This window comes from Natrix helvetica (assembly GCF_964273705.1).
Source record: "Natrix helvetica genome assembly, chromosome: 14".
In the NCBI taxonomy this organism is placed as follows: Eukaryota; Metazoa; Chordata; class Lepidosauria; order Squamata; family Natricidae; genus Natrix; species Natrix helvetica.
In genome coordinates, this window is record NC_138564.1 from 11,382,637 (window position 1) to 11,398,983 (window position 16,347).

The 16,347-nt window shown below is 44.0% G+C and overlaps 1 protein-coding gene across 2 annotated transcripts; it reads left to right on the plus strand.

Moving 5' to 3' along the window:
• Window positions 1–1,636: 1,636 nt before the first annotated feature.
• On the plus strand, window positions 1,637–15,817 carry LOC309399023 (acyl-CoA dehydrogenase family member 11-like). Of its 2 annotated transcripts, none has more exons than XM_081966469.1 (14): window positions 1,637–1,870; window positions 4,166–4,398; window positions 5,932–6,031; window positions 6,455–6,572; window positions 7,263–7,405; window positions 7,528–7,674; window positions 9,047–9,141; window positions 11,156–11,255; window positions 11,751–11,891; window positions 12,484–12,576; window positions 12,969–13,076; window positions 13,822–13,993; window positions 14,823–14,889; window positions 15,197–15,817. In XM_081966469.1, exons 1-14 carry the CDS (start codon window positions 1,790–1,792, stop codon window positions 15,345–15,347), a joined length of 1,749 nt encoding a protein of 582 aa, XP_081822595.1. In that variant the 5' UTR covers window positions 1,637–1,789; the 3' UTR covers window positions 15,348–15,817. The 2 variants fall into 2 exon arrangements, with proteins under 2 accessions (XP_081822595.1, XP_081822596.1); XM_081966470.1 differs by having other exon boundaries at window positions 1,646–1,870; window positions 15,221–15,817.
• Window positions 15,818–16,347: the final 530 nt, after the last annotated feature.

The window sequence follows — 16,347 nt, forward strand, 5'->3', positions numbered from 1 at the left end:
CTCTCTTCCTTTTGAACATCAAAGGTCTTTTCATTTTATTTGGGAGGCGAAAGATGGCCCGACTGGTAAAATTCTGGGGTTTCTTCTTCTTTCTCCTCATTCTGACATCCTTGATTCTCTCCCTCATGTAAAAACCAGATCAGGGGGAAAGCTGTTTGCCCATGCTCTATGGAACTGTTCTCTTAAATAGAGAAGGTTGTTGGTTAACCATCAAAGTTCTACTCTCAGTTCAAGCAAGACAAAAAAAACAAAAAACGGACCCAGTTTTAGTCGCCGCGATATAAAAAAAATGTTGAGAAAGAGTGCAGAGAAGAGCAACAAAGAGGATGAGGGGACTGGAGGCTAAAACATAGGAAGAACGGTTGCAGGAACTGGGTATGTCTAGTTTAATGAAAAGAAGGACTAAGGGAGACAGGATAGCAGTCTTCCAATATCTCAGGGGCTGCCCCAAAGAAGAGGGAGTCAAGCTATTCTCCAAAGCACCCTAAGGCAGAACAAGAAGCAATGGGTGGAAACTAATCAAGGAGAGAAGCAACTTAGAACTGAGGAGAAGCTTCCTGACAGTTAGAACAATTAATCAGTGGAACAGCTGACTGGAGTGAAACCCTATCCCATTTCCCATCGCTTCTTAAAAACTTCCAGTGCTGGAACATTCACACCTTTTGGAGGCAAGCTGTTCCACTGGTTAATTGTTCTAATTGTCAGGAAAATTCTACCTTAGTGTAGGTTTCCTTGGTTGGTTTCCATCCCTTGCTTTGGAGAATAGGTTTGTTTGTTTACTTATTTGTTTAGTTTGTCAAACATGTACGAGACAACAGGTATAAACATGGCCACGAACACAGGAAATGGGTACGAATAAATGGGGACAGTAGGACAGGGGACGGTAGGCACTCTGGTGCGCTTATGCACGCCCCCTTTACGGACCTCTTAGGAATGGGGGGAGGTCCACAGTTGACAGTTTGAGGTTGAAGCTATGGGGGGTTTGAGGACGTAACAAGGGAGCCGGGTAGAGCATTCCAGGCGTTGACCGCTCTGTGGCTGAAGTCGTATTTTCTGCAATCGAGTTTGCAGCTGTTGACCTTGAGTTTGTATCGATTGTTTGCCCGCGTGTATTATTGCAGTTGGCCCCCCAACTCTTCTCTGTGGCAGACCCTCGAATATTGGAACCCTGCTATCATGTTTCCCCCCCCCCCCCAACTCCTTCTTTTCACCTGACTAGACATCCCCAATTCCAGCAACTGTTTTCTGTACGTTTTAGCCTCCGGTCCCCCCAATCCTCTTGGTTGCTCTTCTCTGCACGCTTTCTAGAGTCTCCACGTCTTTTTTTACATCCGGGAAGGGACCAAAACTGGAGGCGATATTCCAAGGGGGGGGGCTTGCCTCCCTTCGCTTCCTCCTTCGGCGAACTTCGGGGAGCTGGCCGTGCGCTCGCAGAGGCACCGCAGAGGCTGCCTGGCTCTTTTGCCGTGGGAAAGGATGAATTGGGGAGCTTCCCGCCGCCCAGCAGCAAAGAACAGCCCGAAGAGCTGCCTGCCAACCGCTGGGCGTCCCCGACCTCCGCCCGCTGCTCTGATAACGCTCCGGGGGTGGGAGAGCTGCCCGAAGACTTGCGATCTTTTCCTCTCCCACTCGCGCCTGCCCCGGGCACCCGCCTATCCCCAACCCGTGCAGGAACGCCCTGCGAGGGGCGGGAGGGCAAAACCTCTCCCTAGACGCCGTGGCACTTTTCCAGCGGGAGCCTTTGCGGGAAGCGGGAGGCTGCGGAGCGCTCCAGGAACCCTCTGCAAAGATGGAGGCGCCTCGGATGGGGAACCCCTACCTGGAAGACCCCTTGCTCCAGGGTTACCTGAGAGCCCATCTGCCTGCCCAGGTGGGTGAGCGCCAGGCGGGGGCTCGGCGGTGGGGGCCGCAGGGATGGCTCGGCGCTTCTCCGCCCCTGGCCCCCTCTCCACCGCTTTTGCTCGGCCACTTCCGAGGTCCCTTGACCGGATAGGGACCGGAGGGTGCGGGAACCGCTGCGCTAGATGAACGAGGACTCCTGCCCGGGCAAGGGGGTGGACTTGAAGACCTCCGCGGCTCCTTCCAGCCGGAGGGCTCTAGGAGAGTGCCAACCGGGTCGGAAAGCTCCAATTCTCTGCGTCTCAGATTTGGGACCGCTGCCTGCCCCGCACTTGCTGGGGCAAAAAGCAGAAAGAAGGGAGAAATGAAAATACTTGGAGTGGGGGAACCCTTCACTGTTCCTGGGACTAGAGCTGCCTTAGCAGCTAAAGGGTAGCTTTTTTCCTCTAGCATCTTCCATTCCTCTTCCAAGCACAGTTTGCACCCTTTTAATGCCAAAGATTAAGAACAGAGTCTTCCTCCCTTCCTGACAGGGCCTCAAGCCATAGGAGAGGCCTCTTGTGTAAGCCTGCCCTTTCCAACCTTCTTCAAAGGGGTACACTTTTTTTCTCCCGGCCAGATGGTGTCAGGTTACAAAATAGGACAGGAAAGTTTACATCATGCTGAGACGGAAAGTAAACTGGCATATTAATCTGTAGAAATTAATTAGGAACTTAATATGTTGGGGGGCGGGGAGTAAACTGAGTTTCCATGAAAAGAGCTCCCTCTCCTTTTAGAGTTATGATGGCAAGGTTGGAATGTTTTTTTCCTGAAGTAGTTTTAAACTTCAATATTTCCATTTTTTGGAGCCCTGTCTCTGCTGTCTCTGCTGTTTATTCAGGCAAACTGTGTAATGCAACATTATCAAAAGGAAAAATATTTAAGGCAATACCTTTGGCATATATATATGTTGACACCATTGCTTGCCTGAGGGAGATAGTAAGATAACAGAGGAATGGAATGCAATGTTTACACGAGCATCCTGATTCTGGAAAATACACATTTGCAGCCTTGAAAAAAAAAATCAATGATTCAATTCACTCATTAGATTACAGCAATCGAGTTTCAATTTGATACAAATACCATTGCAAACAAATGATTATACAAAAGCATACTTAATTTGTAGCATCTACAGGTTAAACACCTGTGGTCCTTGTAATATTGCTGTTCTCACCATTAGCCACAGTGGCTTTTTGGAGTTCTGGCTCAGCCACATTGAGTGAGTAACATTTTTTATCACCCTTACCTTATGCAATGCAACCTGAAAATTGTTAAATTTGGCCTGGCATAATTATAACGTCTACCTCCTGGCATACATATTTTTTACTGGTTTTTTAGGGGGATTGTTCTTTTAAATTTAATTTTTTAGGATATTTGTTTGGGGTTTTAAATTTTTAAATCTTAAATTATTTACTTAGCAGTACAGTTCTGTACATCTTTTTATCCTCCTCTTATTTATTCGTCTACCTACTTAATAATTTTAATTTTCTAAGTTTTATAGTTATTCACGATGTATTTTTGATATGGACTGTACACCGCCCCGAGTCCCTTTCGGGAGAGGGGGCGGTCTATAAGCGCTAAGAATAAATAAATGAATAAATAAATAAATAATTATGTACAACAAATGTGGTACACTTTGTAATATTCCACCATAGGTAAATCATCCATATCACCAGCAGCTCAAAGGTTATAAGTCACTGGCCTTCATAACTTTGAACTGTTGTCAAACAAATGTTTAATAGTCAAGACAAGTTGTACATTTAATATACAAACAGTCTATATTTGGTTTTTTTCCTCCAGCTGCCCAAAGACAAATCATGCATTAGATTCCCACTCAGGCTAAAGAGCTAAAGAAGCTCTGGAGGCCTTCAGAAAACTTCCTGCCTAGGCAGGGAGTTGGACTAGAAGACCTCCAAGGTCCCTTCCAACTCTGCTATTGTATTCTATTGTAAAACCACCAAAATTTTTGATTCATGTATATCCCTTTTCAATGCTGTATTTTCATCAATTGTTTTACCCAAGAAAAGGGTGATGGAAATACAGTGAACTCAGCTTGCAACTGAGCCCATATACATTCTGAGTGTTTTTTTTTTTAGGAAAGACACTGAGAGGCGACTTGGTTGTTCTGAGAACTAACCACAAACTTAGCTTGTTTGAAGAAGCAACAATGGATGAAACCACTGGCCAAATAAGAAAGACATCAGCAGCTCCTCAACTTAGCTCCTTTCAAAACTACCTTCTGTCCCACCACCTCTTCACGTTCCATATTTATGCATTGACCTTGTAGGTGTTTGCCGAGGTGAACATTGACCTGGAACGGTTCGGAGCTCGTGTGAGAGATGAAATTAACTTCTTGGGCCGTGAGTGTGAGCTGAATCCACCAAGATTATTGCATTTTGATGCCTGGGGAGACCGTGTGGACCAGGTGATCACCTGCCCAGCCTGGAAGAGGCTGAAGGACATCTCTGCTGAGGAGAGCCTTGTGGCTGAAGGTTATAAAAGGAGATATTCCTGTTGGAGGTACCGCTGTGGTTTATGGGAGCCATGCAAAGCCATGTGAACCTGCTTGGCAATCTCTTGCATATTCTTGGCTCCTAGTGTGGCTTAATGTTTGGTGGGGTTTTTTTGTTTAATAATAATTGATTAAATCCACTTTGATTCAAGTCCATTAAGAGACACCAGAAACAACAACGTATATTTCAACCAAATAATCCAACCTCATAGTCCTTTCTTTTCAATGTAAGGATTCTGGTCTTTAGACCCGTAAAATCAGCAGTCTCCAATCTTTTGGATACCGTTCCATGGAAAACAATTCTTCCAGGGACCCGAGGTGGAGAGGAGTGGGGACTGATTTCATGCATTATCTAGATCCCACACATACAGCTTGGCTCGCTTGCATGGTCCAGTTAGAAATGAGCCTTGGGAAAGACACTGCCAACTTCACCCAAGTACATTTTTTGGAGTAGGCAGGGCCCCCTGCACAAACATCTCTAAATCTATTCACCAGGGGTGAAAGGTTACGAAGCGGTAGAAAAAAAAATGCTTTAAGAAGTAAAAAGAAGTTCCGGCGATCGGCTGTGCCCGATTCCTACTTGTTGCAGGGGACATTTTATGTGAAGTCCAGCAGCTTTTTACATTGTGTGTGAGTCAGTTGCGCAGCTACGTCCGCCCAGTCACATGACCACCAAGCCACGCCCACAGAACTGGTAGGGAAAAGTTTGGAATTTCACCACTGGTATTAACCCTGGCATATTGCAACCCCCTGCCCAAGCAGTTCTGAAGGGCCCATATAAACAGGTTCCATATGAGCTGAGATTGTGAAACTATCCCTCATGTCCTGTTGTATTTCCCCCTCCATAAAGATTTATTTACCAGATTAAATATCCCTATACATACTGCCCTGTTCCGTAACATTCTGTCTCATTTTAATGTTTAATTTTTATGCTGGTCTGTGACCATAATAAAGATTGATAGAAACCTGGCTATCCTGCTTCTTCTCACTTATAGATATTAGGTCTTTTACAAATGTATTTTAACTTTGTCTTAAACATTTATCATCTACTATGATAACTTTTACACACACACACACCACTCTGTTTGTACTGGTCTACTACCGCAACAAACTGAATTGGTAACTGCTTTTTGGATATGAAGAACTTCAGCAGTTTCCAGAAGTGATTTAAAAAGGATGGATGCAAATCCAATCTCCTTGTGAAGCTGGCAAACCACAGCTTGACTGAAGATGGCTTGTATCCCAGGGCTCTAAACGTGTGGGAATCTATTCTCTTCTGGTCTCCTGGTGGGGAGCTGCTATCCAGAATACATGTTGGGCGATCCCAAGTCCCCTCCTTGCTCAGAATTCCAGACAGGAATTCTGAGAAGCTGGCTCCTTCCTCATTTTGCGGCAGTCCTGGGCTCTGCTCTCCATGGAGTCAACTTCAATTTACCAACTGCTTCCTCAGAAATCCTTTTTCTCTTCCAGTGTTTCAAATCTGCCATATGGGCATTTTGAGGAGGCGTGCCAAGTACACCTATGTATTTCTCTTTTCACAGCCGTGTTTATCAGATTGCCAAGATGTATATTTTTATGTCCTTTTCTGCTTCCTATGCATGCTCTCTAGCCATGACCGACGGAGCAGCAAAAGTAATTGAGGTAAGTCTTTAATGTTGCAAAGGGGGAAGTGATGGGCTAAGTGACTGTTTTTGTTATTTAAAACCTCCAGGTGTCCTTACTAACATTTGTAAAAGTCTCTCCGTCCTATCCCCTATCCCTCTGTCTTATGCTAACAAACTGGAAAGCCACATCCATTTTACACCTGTTGAATAGTCATAGCTCTTTCTATCCTTCTGGGAGAGGGGGCGGTCTAGAAGCACAAATAAATTGAATTGAAAAAAAATAAATATCTACAGGGATCCTGACTATCCAGCTGCAAATAGGTTATCCATGTACTTTTAGCCCTCTTGCTTGTGCCAACCCATCTCGTATAGGAATTGAAGGCAGGCTGACAGACATTTCATCTCTGCACACATCTACATACAGTATCTGCCTTTTGTCTCTTGCCTGCAACTCCAACAGTCTTTAGGCATCCCAAAACCCTTGGAAGAAGCCTATGCTCATTTGACATCAGGTGATCCCAAGACATTCTGGATCTCTGGCCAATGGATGACTGAACGCAAAGGCGGCTCGGATGTTGGTAAGGGGGTGCAACATGGGAGACCCAATCCTTTCTTTCTGAAATAATAGAGTTTAGTAAACAAGAGAGTATTCGGGTAGGCTGATTTATTCACCAGTCTGCATTTAGAGAAGTTACATTCCTATGTTAGGCTTGTTTTCCAGACAGGTTTTGTAGGTTTTTTTTTTGCTATGCTTTGATTTTTGTGTTTGCTTTATGCATGCTATTCTATAAAAAGGGGAATTGGGATGCCCATAAACTACAACTTGCACAATGGCTATACAAGAGATTATCTTCTAGATTATTTGTTAATGCTATTCTTCTGCAATCACAGATGGCAGATAAAATCAGATACCTTGTTCACAGAGAAATTACCCTAATACCCCTGATGAAACTGGAAACCTTCCAACATATCTTTAGAGGAATTGCGCTGCCAGCTTATCCAACTATTAATAATTTTTAAAAGGCATTTGGGTGTTTTAAGGTTTGGTATCTGATCGGGCTGTAACAAAAGATTTGTTTGAGCAGGCACTACCTCTTGAAGTCCAACCTACCTCACAGCTTTGTGCTGGGGAAATAGAAAGAGGGGGTTGGGAAGGTCCCCATAAACTCATGAATGAAAAGCAGAATCAAAATCTAACTAATCAATCAGTGGTCATTGGACATCTGTTAGAGGAAATTTGTGGCCCAAGAATACGGTTTTTTCCCCAGGAGGTGGAACAGAAACTGTTGCAAAGGAACTTCCAGATGGATCCTACAGCCTGCACGGTTTCAAATGGTTCACATCAGCGGCTGATTCAGACATGACGTTGACCCTGGCAAGGATCGTGGGCCCTGATGGGCAGATAAAACAGGTCAGATTCCCAGGCCGACCCAAGGAATAGGAAACAGCAGCTTGCAAGTAATTGTGCGGTCAGTAATGTCCGAATTCCAGCTCGGTTTGTTTGGTCTGACACTAGCATCTTTTGTGTGGCAGGGCTCCAGGGGCCTCTCCCTCTTCTACCTGAAAACGTATGAGGATGGGAAGCTGAACGGCATAAAGATAGAGAGGCTGAAAGACAAGATGGGCACGAGGTCGTTGCCAACTGCAGAGCTGTTGCTGGATGGAGCTCGAGCACATCTGGTAGGAGCCCCGGAGGAAAGCATTTTCCTCCATTCAGTACATTGAGAGGAGCACAGAGATTGCAGTTGGGCAGGGAGGGCTGCTAGTTTTTAAAGGAGAGAATCAGCAAGATGGAGGGGATGACTTAGACCAGTGTTTTTCAGGCTTGGCCACTTTGGAATAGGTAGACTTCATTTCCCAGAATTCCCCAGCTAGCGTACGGATTTATACCAGCAGGTGTGAGTGTAGCCTTAAAAAGGATTACAGATTGAAGCATTCATAACAGAGAGTTGATCAGGCTCTGCATGAACATTTCTGAGTGGAAAAGCTACTCAAGGGAAGACCCTCACCTCTAGTGTCTGCTGCAGAGTATTTGAAAAGATTAGAATAGTAAGTAAATATCAGCTTTATAGTTAACAACAACAACAAAAAAGCTTGAGACTTGCAAGCAATGTATCAAGGAACCAGGGGCAGGCAAGAGAGTTCTTTTTTGCGTCTATCAGCCAATTGTGATGGAGTATTTATTTACCTTTCTTGCCACGCTTGTTAATAACTGCAGTTAAGTTGGTTGTTAAATGAAACTGGCTTCCGCGTTGACTTTGCTTGTCAGAAGGTCGCGATTACAAGTCTCCTGGACGTTGCAACGGTTATAAATATAAGCCAGTTGCCAATCATCTGAATTTTGATGGTGTGACCACAGGGATGCTGCAATGGTTATTAAATGTGAAAAGTGGTCATAAGTCACTTTTTTTCAGTGCCATTATAGCTTCAGTCACGAAACGAATGGCTGTAGATTGAGAACGACTTCTATTTACTAAATATTTATGCTGCCCATCTCGCTGTTATGGGACTGTTTTATATATATATATATGTATTTGTGTTACAACCCCTGGTATGCCCAAATATGATTCAAATCCCAGTAAGGGTATGTCTAGCTGATGAGAGCTAAATAGCTTGAAATAGATCTATACTAGTCTCCCTTTATTTATTTATCAGCACAAATACAACATACATACATACATACATACATACATACACACACACACACACACACATACAAATATAAATAATATAAATATAAATATGTATGTATGTGTGTTACAACCCCTGGTATGCCCAAATATGGGAGGGCTCTCACTACTCCCCCTTTCTGTCCTTCAGCTCATTACAGAAGACCATCCAGGCAGAAAACCTTATTTTTATTTTAATGTTGCCTTTGCTATGTTTGTGTTGTATTTGTGCTGATAAATAAATAAAGGGAGACTAGTATAGATCTATTTCAAGCTATTTAGCTCTCATCAGCTAGACATACCCTTACTGGGATTTGAACCTGGGCTGTATTACATATTACATATCCAGATACTGCGGTCTGAAGCTTTTTCTTTGTTTTCAGATCTCTGCAGAAGGCCAGGGGGTAGCTTGCATTGCCAACATGTTGAACATCACTAGGATCCATAACTCCATCTTTGCAGTTCGTAATATGAGAAGGTAACTTTCAATCCACCCCACGAGAAGTGGAAGCAACTAGGAAGAACTGGGCAAAATTCGAACCAATTCTGTTCTGCTGTTATCTGAAGGATAATTAGGCAAAGCTTAATTGGCATGAACAATTTGAAAAGGAAGCCTGGAGTCTCCTGACTTCCAAATTGCTCATTGAATACTCTTGCGGAGTTCCGTTTCCTCGTTTTTTTAACTTTTCCAAATAGAATTCTGCTTGTGGATCAGTTTTACTTAGACATATCACAGATGTGAGTGGATTTGAGATTTGACCATAAATTGGGCTTCATTTATGTGTGGGGCATAATAGAGAAGGACTGTTTTTATTTTTTTTAAACAATTATTGCTCCTAAACGCTCTTATAGAGGCCAGGGGAGATATGGTGTCACCTGAAAATGTTGGCCATCTTACTTATGACCTGAAGTAAAGGAATACTCAGGTGTATTAAGCGTTTTGACATCTATCTGCAAATTTTTGTTTCAAGCAAAAGAATATGTCAAGAAAAATACCTATTTTGTTCTCCATTATTGGCAGCATGTTCCTGAGTGTTCCTTTAGTTTAGGCATCCTCAAACTATAGCCCGTGGGCCGGATATGGCCGGCCAATGCAAAGTATCCGGTCCATGGAGTGGTGGGATGAAAAGCAGCTGCCAGCTTGTAAAGAAGTGCTTTAAAAGTCTTTAAAATTCTTTAAAAACCGCCTTTCAGATGTTTTTCACAACCATGTGATCCATCAAGTCTTTAAAGGTCACTAAAAGTCTTTAAAAACAGCCTTTCAGAAGTTTTCACAGCCATGTGATCCATTAAAAGACATGTCTCCACCTCTTCTAGCTTTTTCAAAATCAGGGGAAGTTGGCTAACACGCATTCAAATGCAGCCGCAGTAGAATGCCTCGAAGGAGAGAGAATTCCCCCACTGCTTTGATTCTTCCCGTATATAAAACACATCCACCAAATTGGTTGCTGAACAATTCTGGTAGATATCCGTGGGTGTAAATATACACATGCACAAGTGTGGCAAAAAGCAAATTGGTTTGTGAATTCTCCCCCAGGCTTAAAAGATTTTTTAGCCCCGTTATCCCAAATAAGCAGGCCCACACTTCCCTTTGAATTAGTTGTATATTTATGTTGGTTAACATTGTTCTTCATTTTAAACGTTGCATTATTTCATGGGGTTTTTTTTTGCACTGCAAATGAAGATATGTGCAGTGTTCATAGAAATTTGTTCATGTTTTTTTTTTCAAACTATAGACCAGCCCCCAACAGTCTGAGGGTCCGTTATCCCTTCTTAATTCACCCTTGGAGGCTGGGTGTGTTTGTGTGTTGATTCTCGCCTTCTTCCGCCTGCTTCCAATGTCTCTCAACGTTCATCTTGGGGGTTTTAGTTGCAGTCTTAATAGGTACAGTTCTCGGTCTGGTTTATTGTGTGGTCATCCGAAGCATATGATCAAGAGCTATTTTGAAGGAAGTCCTGTATGTTTTATTCTTTTTTTAATGGCCCATTATAAGGAGCCTGCACTCAGGCAAGTAAGTTTGCGTTGTTTTTCCCTTTTTGCGGGGGGGGGGGGGGGGGAGTGTCTTAAGTAAATAGATTCCTTGAGTTGAGCAAGTACAGCAAGGATGAAGGCAATATGGATTTGCTAAATTGGCCATGCCCACCCAGTCAGATTGGCCACGCCCATCCAGCCGATCCGGTCCCCCAACAGTGTAAGGGACCGTGAATCGGCCCCCTGTTCAAAAAGTTTGACAACCCCTGCTTAGTCTGTATAAAGTGAAATGGAAATAATTTTGCTACCTAGAAGTTGGTTTGATAGAGGAAGAAGTTCCTAGCATTTTTATTCTATTAATGTTATATCCCTCGAGTATATAATATTATATACCGATTCCCTGACGTTATGCTTTAATTAAAGAATGGAATTAAATTCTGGGAAATAGCAGAAATACATTTTAAAAGTAAGAGCAAAGGCAACAGTTAATCCCTGTGCCTGGCTTGGCTCCCATCCACAGAATTGTTGACCTGGCACGGGATTACGCCACCAAAAGGGAAGCCTTTGGAAAACCCCTCAAAGATCACCCTTTGCACGTGCAAACTCTGGCACGAATGGAGGTGAGCGCACGCCCTCTTGGGTCAGGGGCACTTGGGAAAGAGTCCAGCATGTTCTCCTAATATTGTTTGGAATCAAATGCCAGTGTAGGGAAAGTAGCGTTCAAGTGGAGAACTTTAACAACAGAACGAAGCAGGTAAGATTCAGAAAGTTTAACCGACTAGGGAAGGAGAGGCAGTGGCTGTAGTGGGGAGGGCACAAGGCTGGGAAATGGGGATTCCAGTCCGACCTGAAGTCCAAGGCCAGCGGGGTGACCTTGGGCACTAGGAAGCAGCAGCAGTCACGGGTAAATCACTTCCGAAAACCTTTCCAAGGAAACTGCAGGGATTTGTCCAGGAACTTGCCCCACACAGGGAAACTGCCATTGCCGCTTGCAAACCGTGGTTTGTTGTTTGCCATGTGATTATTGCTCCGGGTAGTTGTAGAGGGAGGGAGGAAGTTGCCAGTATCAAAATGTGCCAGTCTTGCTCAGACAAACTGCCTTCCCACTTCTGCAGGTGCAAAGCCAAGCAGCGTTCCTCCTGGTGATGGAGCTGGCGAAACTGCTTGGCCTGGAAGAAACGAAGATGGCGACGGAGCAGGAGAAGCTCATGCTGAGGCTGCTGACCCCTCTCGCTAAACTTTATACGGCAAAGCAGGTCACGCTCAGTTTGATGCCATGGGCTAAGCGGTGCCCACGACGGGCAAAGAGGGCACCTATTCAGGGCAGATATTAATAGGGGATGAGGGGAAGGAAACATCTGCGCAGGCTGTTATATTCTTGACCGGGCTGTTTGGCCATTGAGTCTACGGCAGGGATGTCAAACTCCCGGCCCATGGGCTGGATGTGTCATGTGCTGGCCATGCACACACCCGTTTTAGCAAAGGGGGAAAGAGTCTCGATACGTCATGTTACGCCGCTGTGACGACGCGAGTTTGACATCCCTGGTCTAAGGGATCAGATCAGCCCTTCTTTCCCTAACGACGTTGATTCAAAGGCATCCGTTTTTTTTCACACACTCATGAAGGTAAGACGCCTTTGAATGAAATGGAGTTGTCAGAAGAGGAGCTACTCTGGTTCCTGGTTATTTGGTTTGGCTGAAGGCCATAAGCAAACAGGCCCCCGAATCCCCCAGTAAATGTGGCTTAGCAAAAGATCAAAATAAACAAAAACAAAAATATTCAAACACTTAAGTATCTGGAACCTGGCATATTTGTCAGATGTGTACAAGAAGTCAGTTTGTATTTCAGGCTATCGCCGTGGTCTCCGAAGGCCTGGAGTGTTTCGGAGGACAAGGCTTCATGGAAGACACAGGACTGCCTGTTATTCTTCGGGACAGCCAGGTAAAGAAGCACTGGGCTTTTTTTTTTTTTTTTTACTCCTTCTCTACTTTCTTGCATCCTGCTGCTATTTTAGGGAGAAAAAGCAGGGAAGAGAAATCTGCACCTTAGTCCCTTTGTTCTACTTTTTCTTCCTGGCATAAAATGTTATCACAATGTTTCTGAGATCACAAAGGGGGAAAAGTAATTCAGGGCCTCTGAATACTCAGAAAGTTCTTATTTAAGGAAATAAAATGTCCTTCAAGCTGAACAGGGGCATTCTGTAACGCTTGGACAAGTTCTAAATATTTGGAAACAAACACACTTACAAAGGAAAGTGTGTAAAGGTACATTTGCAGAGTCACGAATGACAGCGGTTGTTCTGCCTTTGAGCTCTGCCTCTCTTTCGCCGCCAGGTGCTATCCATCTGGGAGGGAACCACCAACATCCTGTCCTTGGATGTTCTGCGCTGCATTCTCAAGAGCCAAGGAAAAGTGCTGGATGTCTTTTTCTGCGCTGCCCAGGTAGGTCCCAATACCTGAGTTTGTCACACCACATTTATAGGTATTGGTACCTGAGATGTGCCTGATAGGAGCAACAGGCTCAGTCGGCCTCGTGTAAAACCGAGACGGTCTTTATTGATGTTGATGTGCTGCTATTGCCCCTTCAGAAGTCACTTTGCTGTAGTTGGCAGTTGATTCATCTTGTTCATAGTTAACAGAAATTGTTCCATGATAGAAATTGGTCTTTTAAGTAGCACAGTCCAAATTTGCTACACTACTTATTTTGCCTACATTCGGGGTGAAAAACGTAAGCTTCATCTGCCAAAATAGAAACCAATCCAGGGATCTTAAATCTAAAGCACAGGCAGACCTAGAGACCTCTAAAAATGGCAATTCCATAACAACATTTAAGGTGTCAGAAGAAAAATGTTGACATCTGATTGGGGAGGCGTTGTATTAAGTAAATTTTAGCTAAATGCAAACGATTTAAGATCAGTTTTGCTAGTACCACCCACAATTTTGGGTACGTAACCCTCCAAAGACCAGCCCAGTCCTTAGCCTGAACAAAGCTGTGACACTCTTCCCCACGGGTGCTTAGGTCATCAGTTCATTTTGAGGTGCCACTAAACCTATCCTTATTTTGTTTGGTGGGAATAGAGTATTCTGCCTTCAAAGAAGTAGCAGCTGAGTAACCTCTTTTGCTTGCCAGAAGTACAGTGAGTTATTATGTGTGTTTCTACTGTGACTTGGGGGGGATCCCTTGCAGGCCAAGTTGGAGGCAGCTACCCGGCACTCCGAACTGCAGGCTTCTGTGCAAATAATTCAGAATAATCTGCAAAAACTCAAGCAGTTTCTTCGAAGAATGGACTCAAAGGGAGAAGCTGGCTGGCAGCTTGCAGCGAGAGACTTTGCCTATACTCTGGCATGGATCTATGAAGGTAGTGAAAGAATTGCTTCCTTGCCACAAAATCATCTCAGATTGTTGAATGTTGTTCAGAGAGACATTGAGTGTTGCTCAGAAAGACTTTGACTGATAGTCCTCTAAAACAATCCAGCATTTGGGGTTTGTATGCAATGCTTTAAAAAGGACAAAGCTCTTGTTGTAAAGATGGAACAGACAGGAAACCAAAATTGATCCCAAGCCCTGTAGCTGTTGGCAAGCAGGTTGATTAGAGCATCAGAAAAACTAGCCCATGATATGTGCAGCACTGAAGCTGGCAATGGTGTGTGCTAATGTTCGAAATCTAAAAACGCCAAAGATAACAGTGCAAGACTGAATTGATCAAGGGGGCAGGAAAACCCAGAGATTTTGAGCTGGGATTAAATTTAAACTCAGTAAAATTAGTCTTCTCTTCCTTAAATGGGATTTGAAGCAGTGGAACCTGGGGGTTGTAAGTCAAGAGCTCAGCCAAGCCTCTTATTTGTCGCCTTTAGCTGTTGCATCACCTTCCTAGGCATCCTGACATTACACCGTCCTAGGGATGCTTCTGATTATTTAACAGGCTCAGGATTCTTTCCTACTTCCATAGCTCATGCTGTGAACTGTTCTCCCAAATCCAAGCTTCACAGTTTTCTTTAGGGGAAAGTGGTTCCTGAAATGCCTCTAATGGGGATTAATCGGAAGACTTTCAAAGGAGCTTGCAAATTATTCCCTACACTGGAGAATTCCCCATGAGGTCAAGTGCAGAGCCGATTCAGGTTACAGGACAGATCTCATTAGGAAGATGAATCGGAAAGGTCCACAGACTATGTCTTTAATTCCCACAGGAGTACTTCTACTGGAGCATGCCGCCAGGGCTGGCGCATCAGCCACAAACATCTACGCTGCTCAGAGGTATCCATTACATCTAATTCCAAAGCAAAGACTGAGAAACCCAAAAGATTGCACACCTTAACTAGAGAAACGCACATCCTCACCTGCATGAGCAGGGGCAAACATGTGCACAGGCCATTTAATTGAGTGGCAGGGCTGGTGCACACTGGCCTCAAGGCAGATGCTGTCAAAGCTTTCTGCTATAATTGAATGTTGATTGTCACAGACCTGCCTTGGTAGCCAAGAGGTGCCATCACCTTTCAATCATAGCAATAGGAAGCAACGTTGAGACAGACTGAGTCTGAAACTGGTCTTAATTTGAAGGTAGAAGACTTTCTTCTCTCTTCTGCAGGTGGTGTCAGGAGGATGTCTGCCTTGTGGACAGAGAAGAAAAGGCGGGTTCTTACAATCCTAAAGCAGCCTCCCTGGATAAATCTTTGGTTTATGATGGGTATTCTTCTCTGAGAGGAAAACTGTAGGAAAGCATTACGAATGCAAAAGAAGCCACCTGGCGAAGGACATGACCTGGATGAGAAATCTTGTCTGTATTATGTATGCGTATACCTGAGTCTCCAATTTTCTTTCCAAAGCAAGTCTTGAAAGGACCCATGTAGACAAATGTTTCAAAATTAACATTAAAGACCTCTACTGTACGTTAAATGGTCAGTTGGCTTCTGAACTCACAAACTGAGTTGAAATAATTCTTGAAGGTAGAAACAGTGTCATCGCTCTTCTTTAAATATATAATTGTTGTTGTTGTTTTGATAAAGAAAACAAGAAAGCAACAAGAATAATTTTTCCAAAAGGATATTGCTCCCCAAAACAGCCAAAAGCAACCAACACAAAAGAGCTCAGGCTAAATTACAAATTGGTTTACAAAGGTTGTACCAGCATGAAGCACAAGTTTTCCTGTGAATGCTCAGTGTTTCGTTAAACTCTCTTTCTCAGATGGAAGCCTTTGGTTGTCATTTACTCATCCGGGAGATAGCTGGCTTGTTGGCTTGTTTGTTCTTCCCACAGTGAGACAAAGTTTAAAACCATCACAACAAGAAAAACCCATGATGTCCCAGTTAAGCAATACATCCCCCTCCCCCCTCAAAAAAAACAACACCACATCCACAAGAGAACTCCTCCGATTGCCTGGCTCAGTAGCCTGGAAGAAATTTCCATAAACCCTTCAAGTGACTTACCGTCTTTTCAGGTAGGTCGGGTTCCTGGTAATTGGAAAACCAGAGAAACGGGGGGGAAATGGTGATTGTATTCCTCTTTGTGGAATTCCAAGGGACTAGAGAGTTGCGGCATGCACATCTCATTGGTTTATTAATATGAATTGTGTCGCTTGACAAACCCCAACTATGGAAGGTGTGGTTAGCACAATTAACTGGGCATATAGAAACATGATGATGTGGTGTCGTTATACCGGGGGTGCCATTGTCTCTTCACAAGTGAGGACTGCAGCGCTTTTAACTTTGTCAAAGT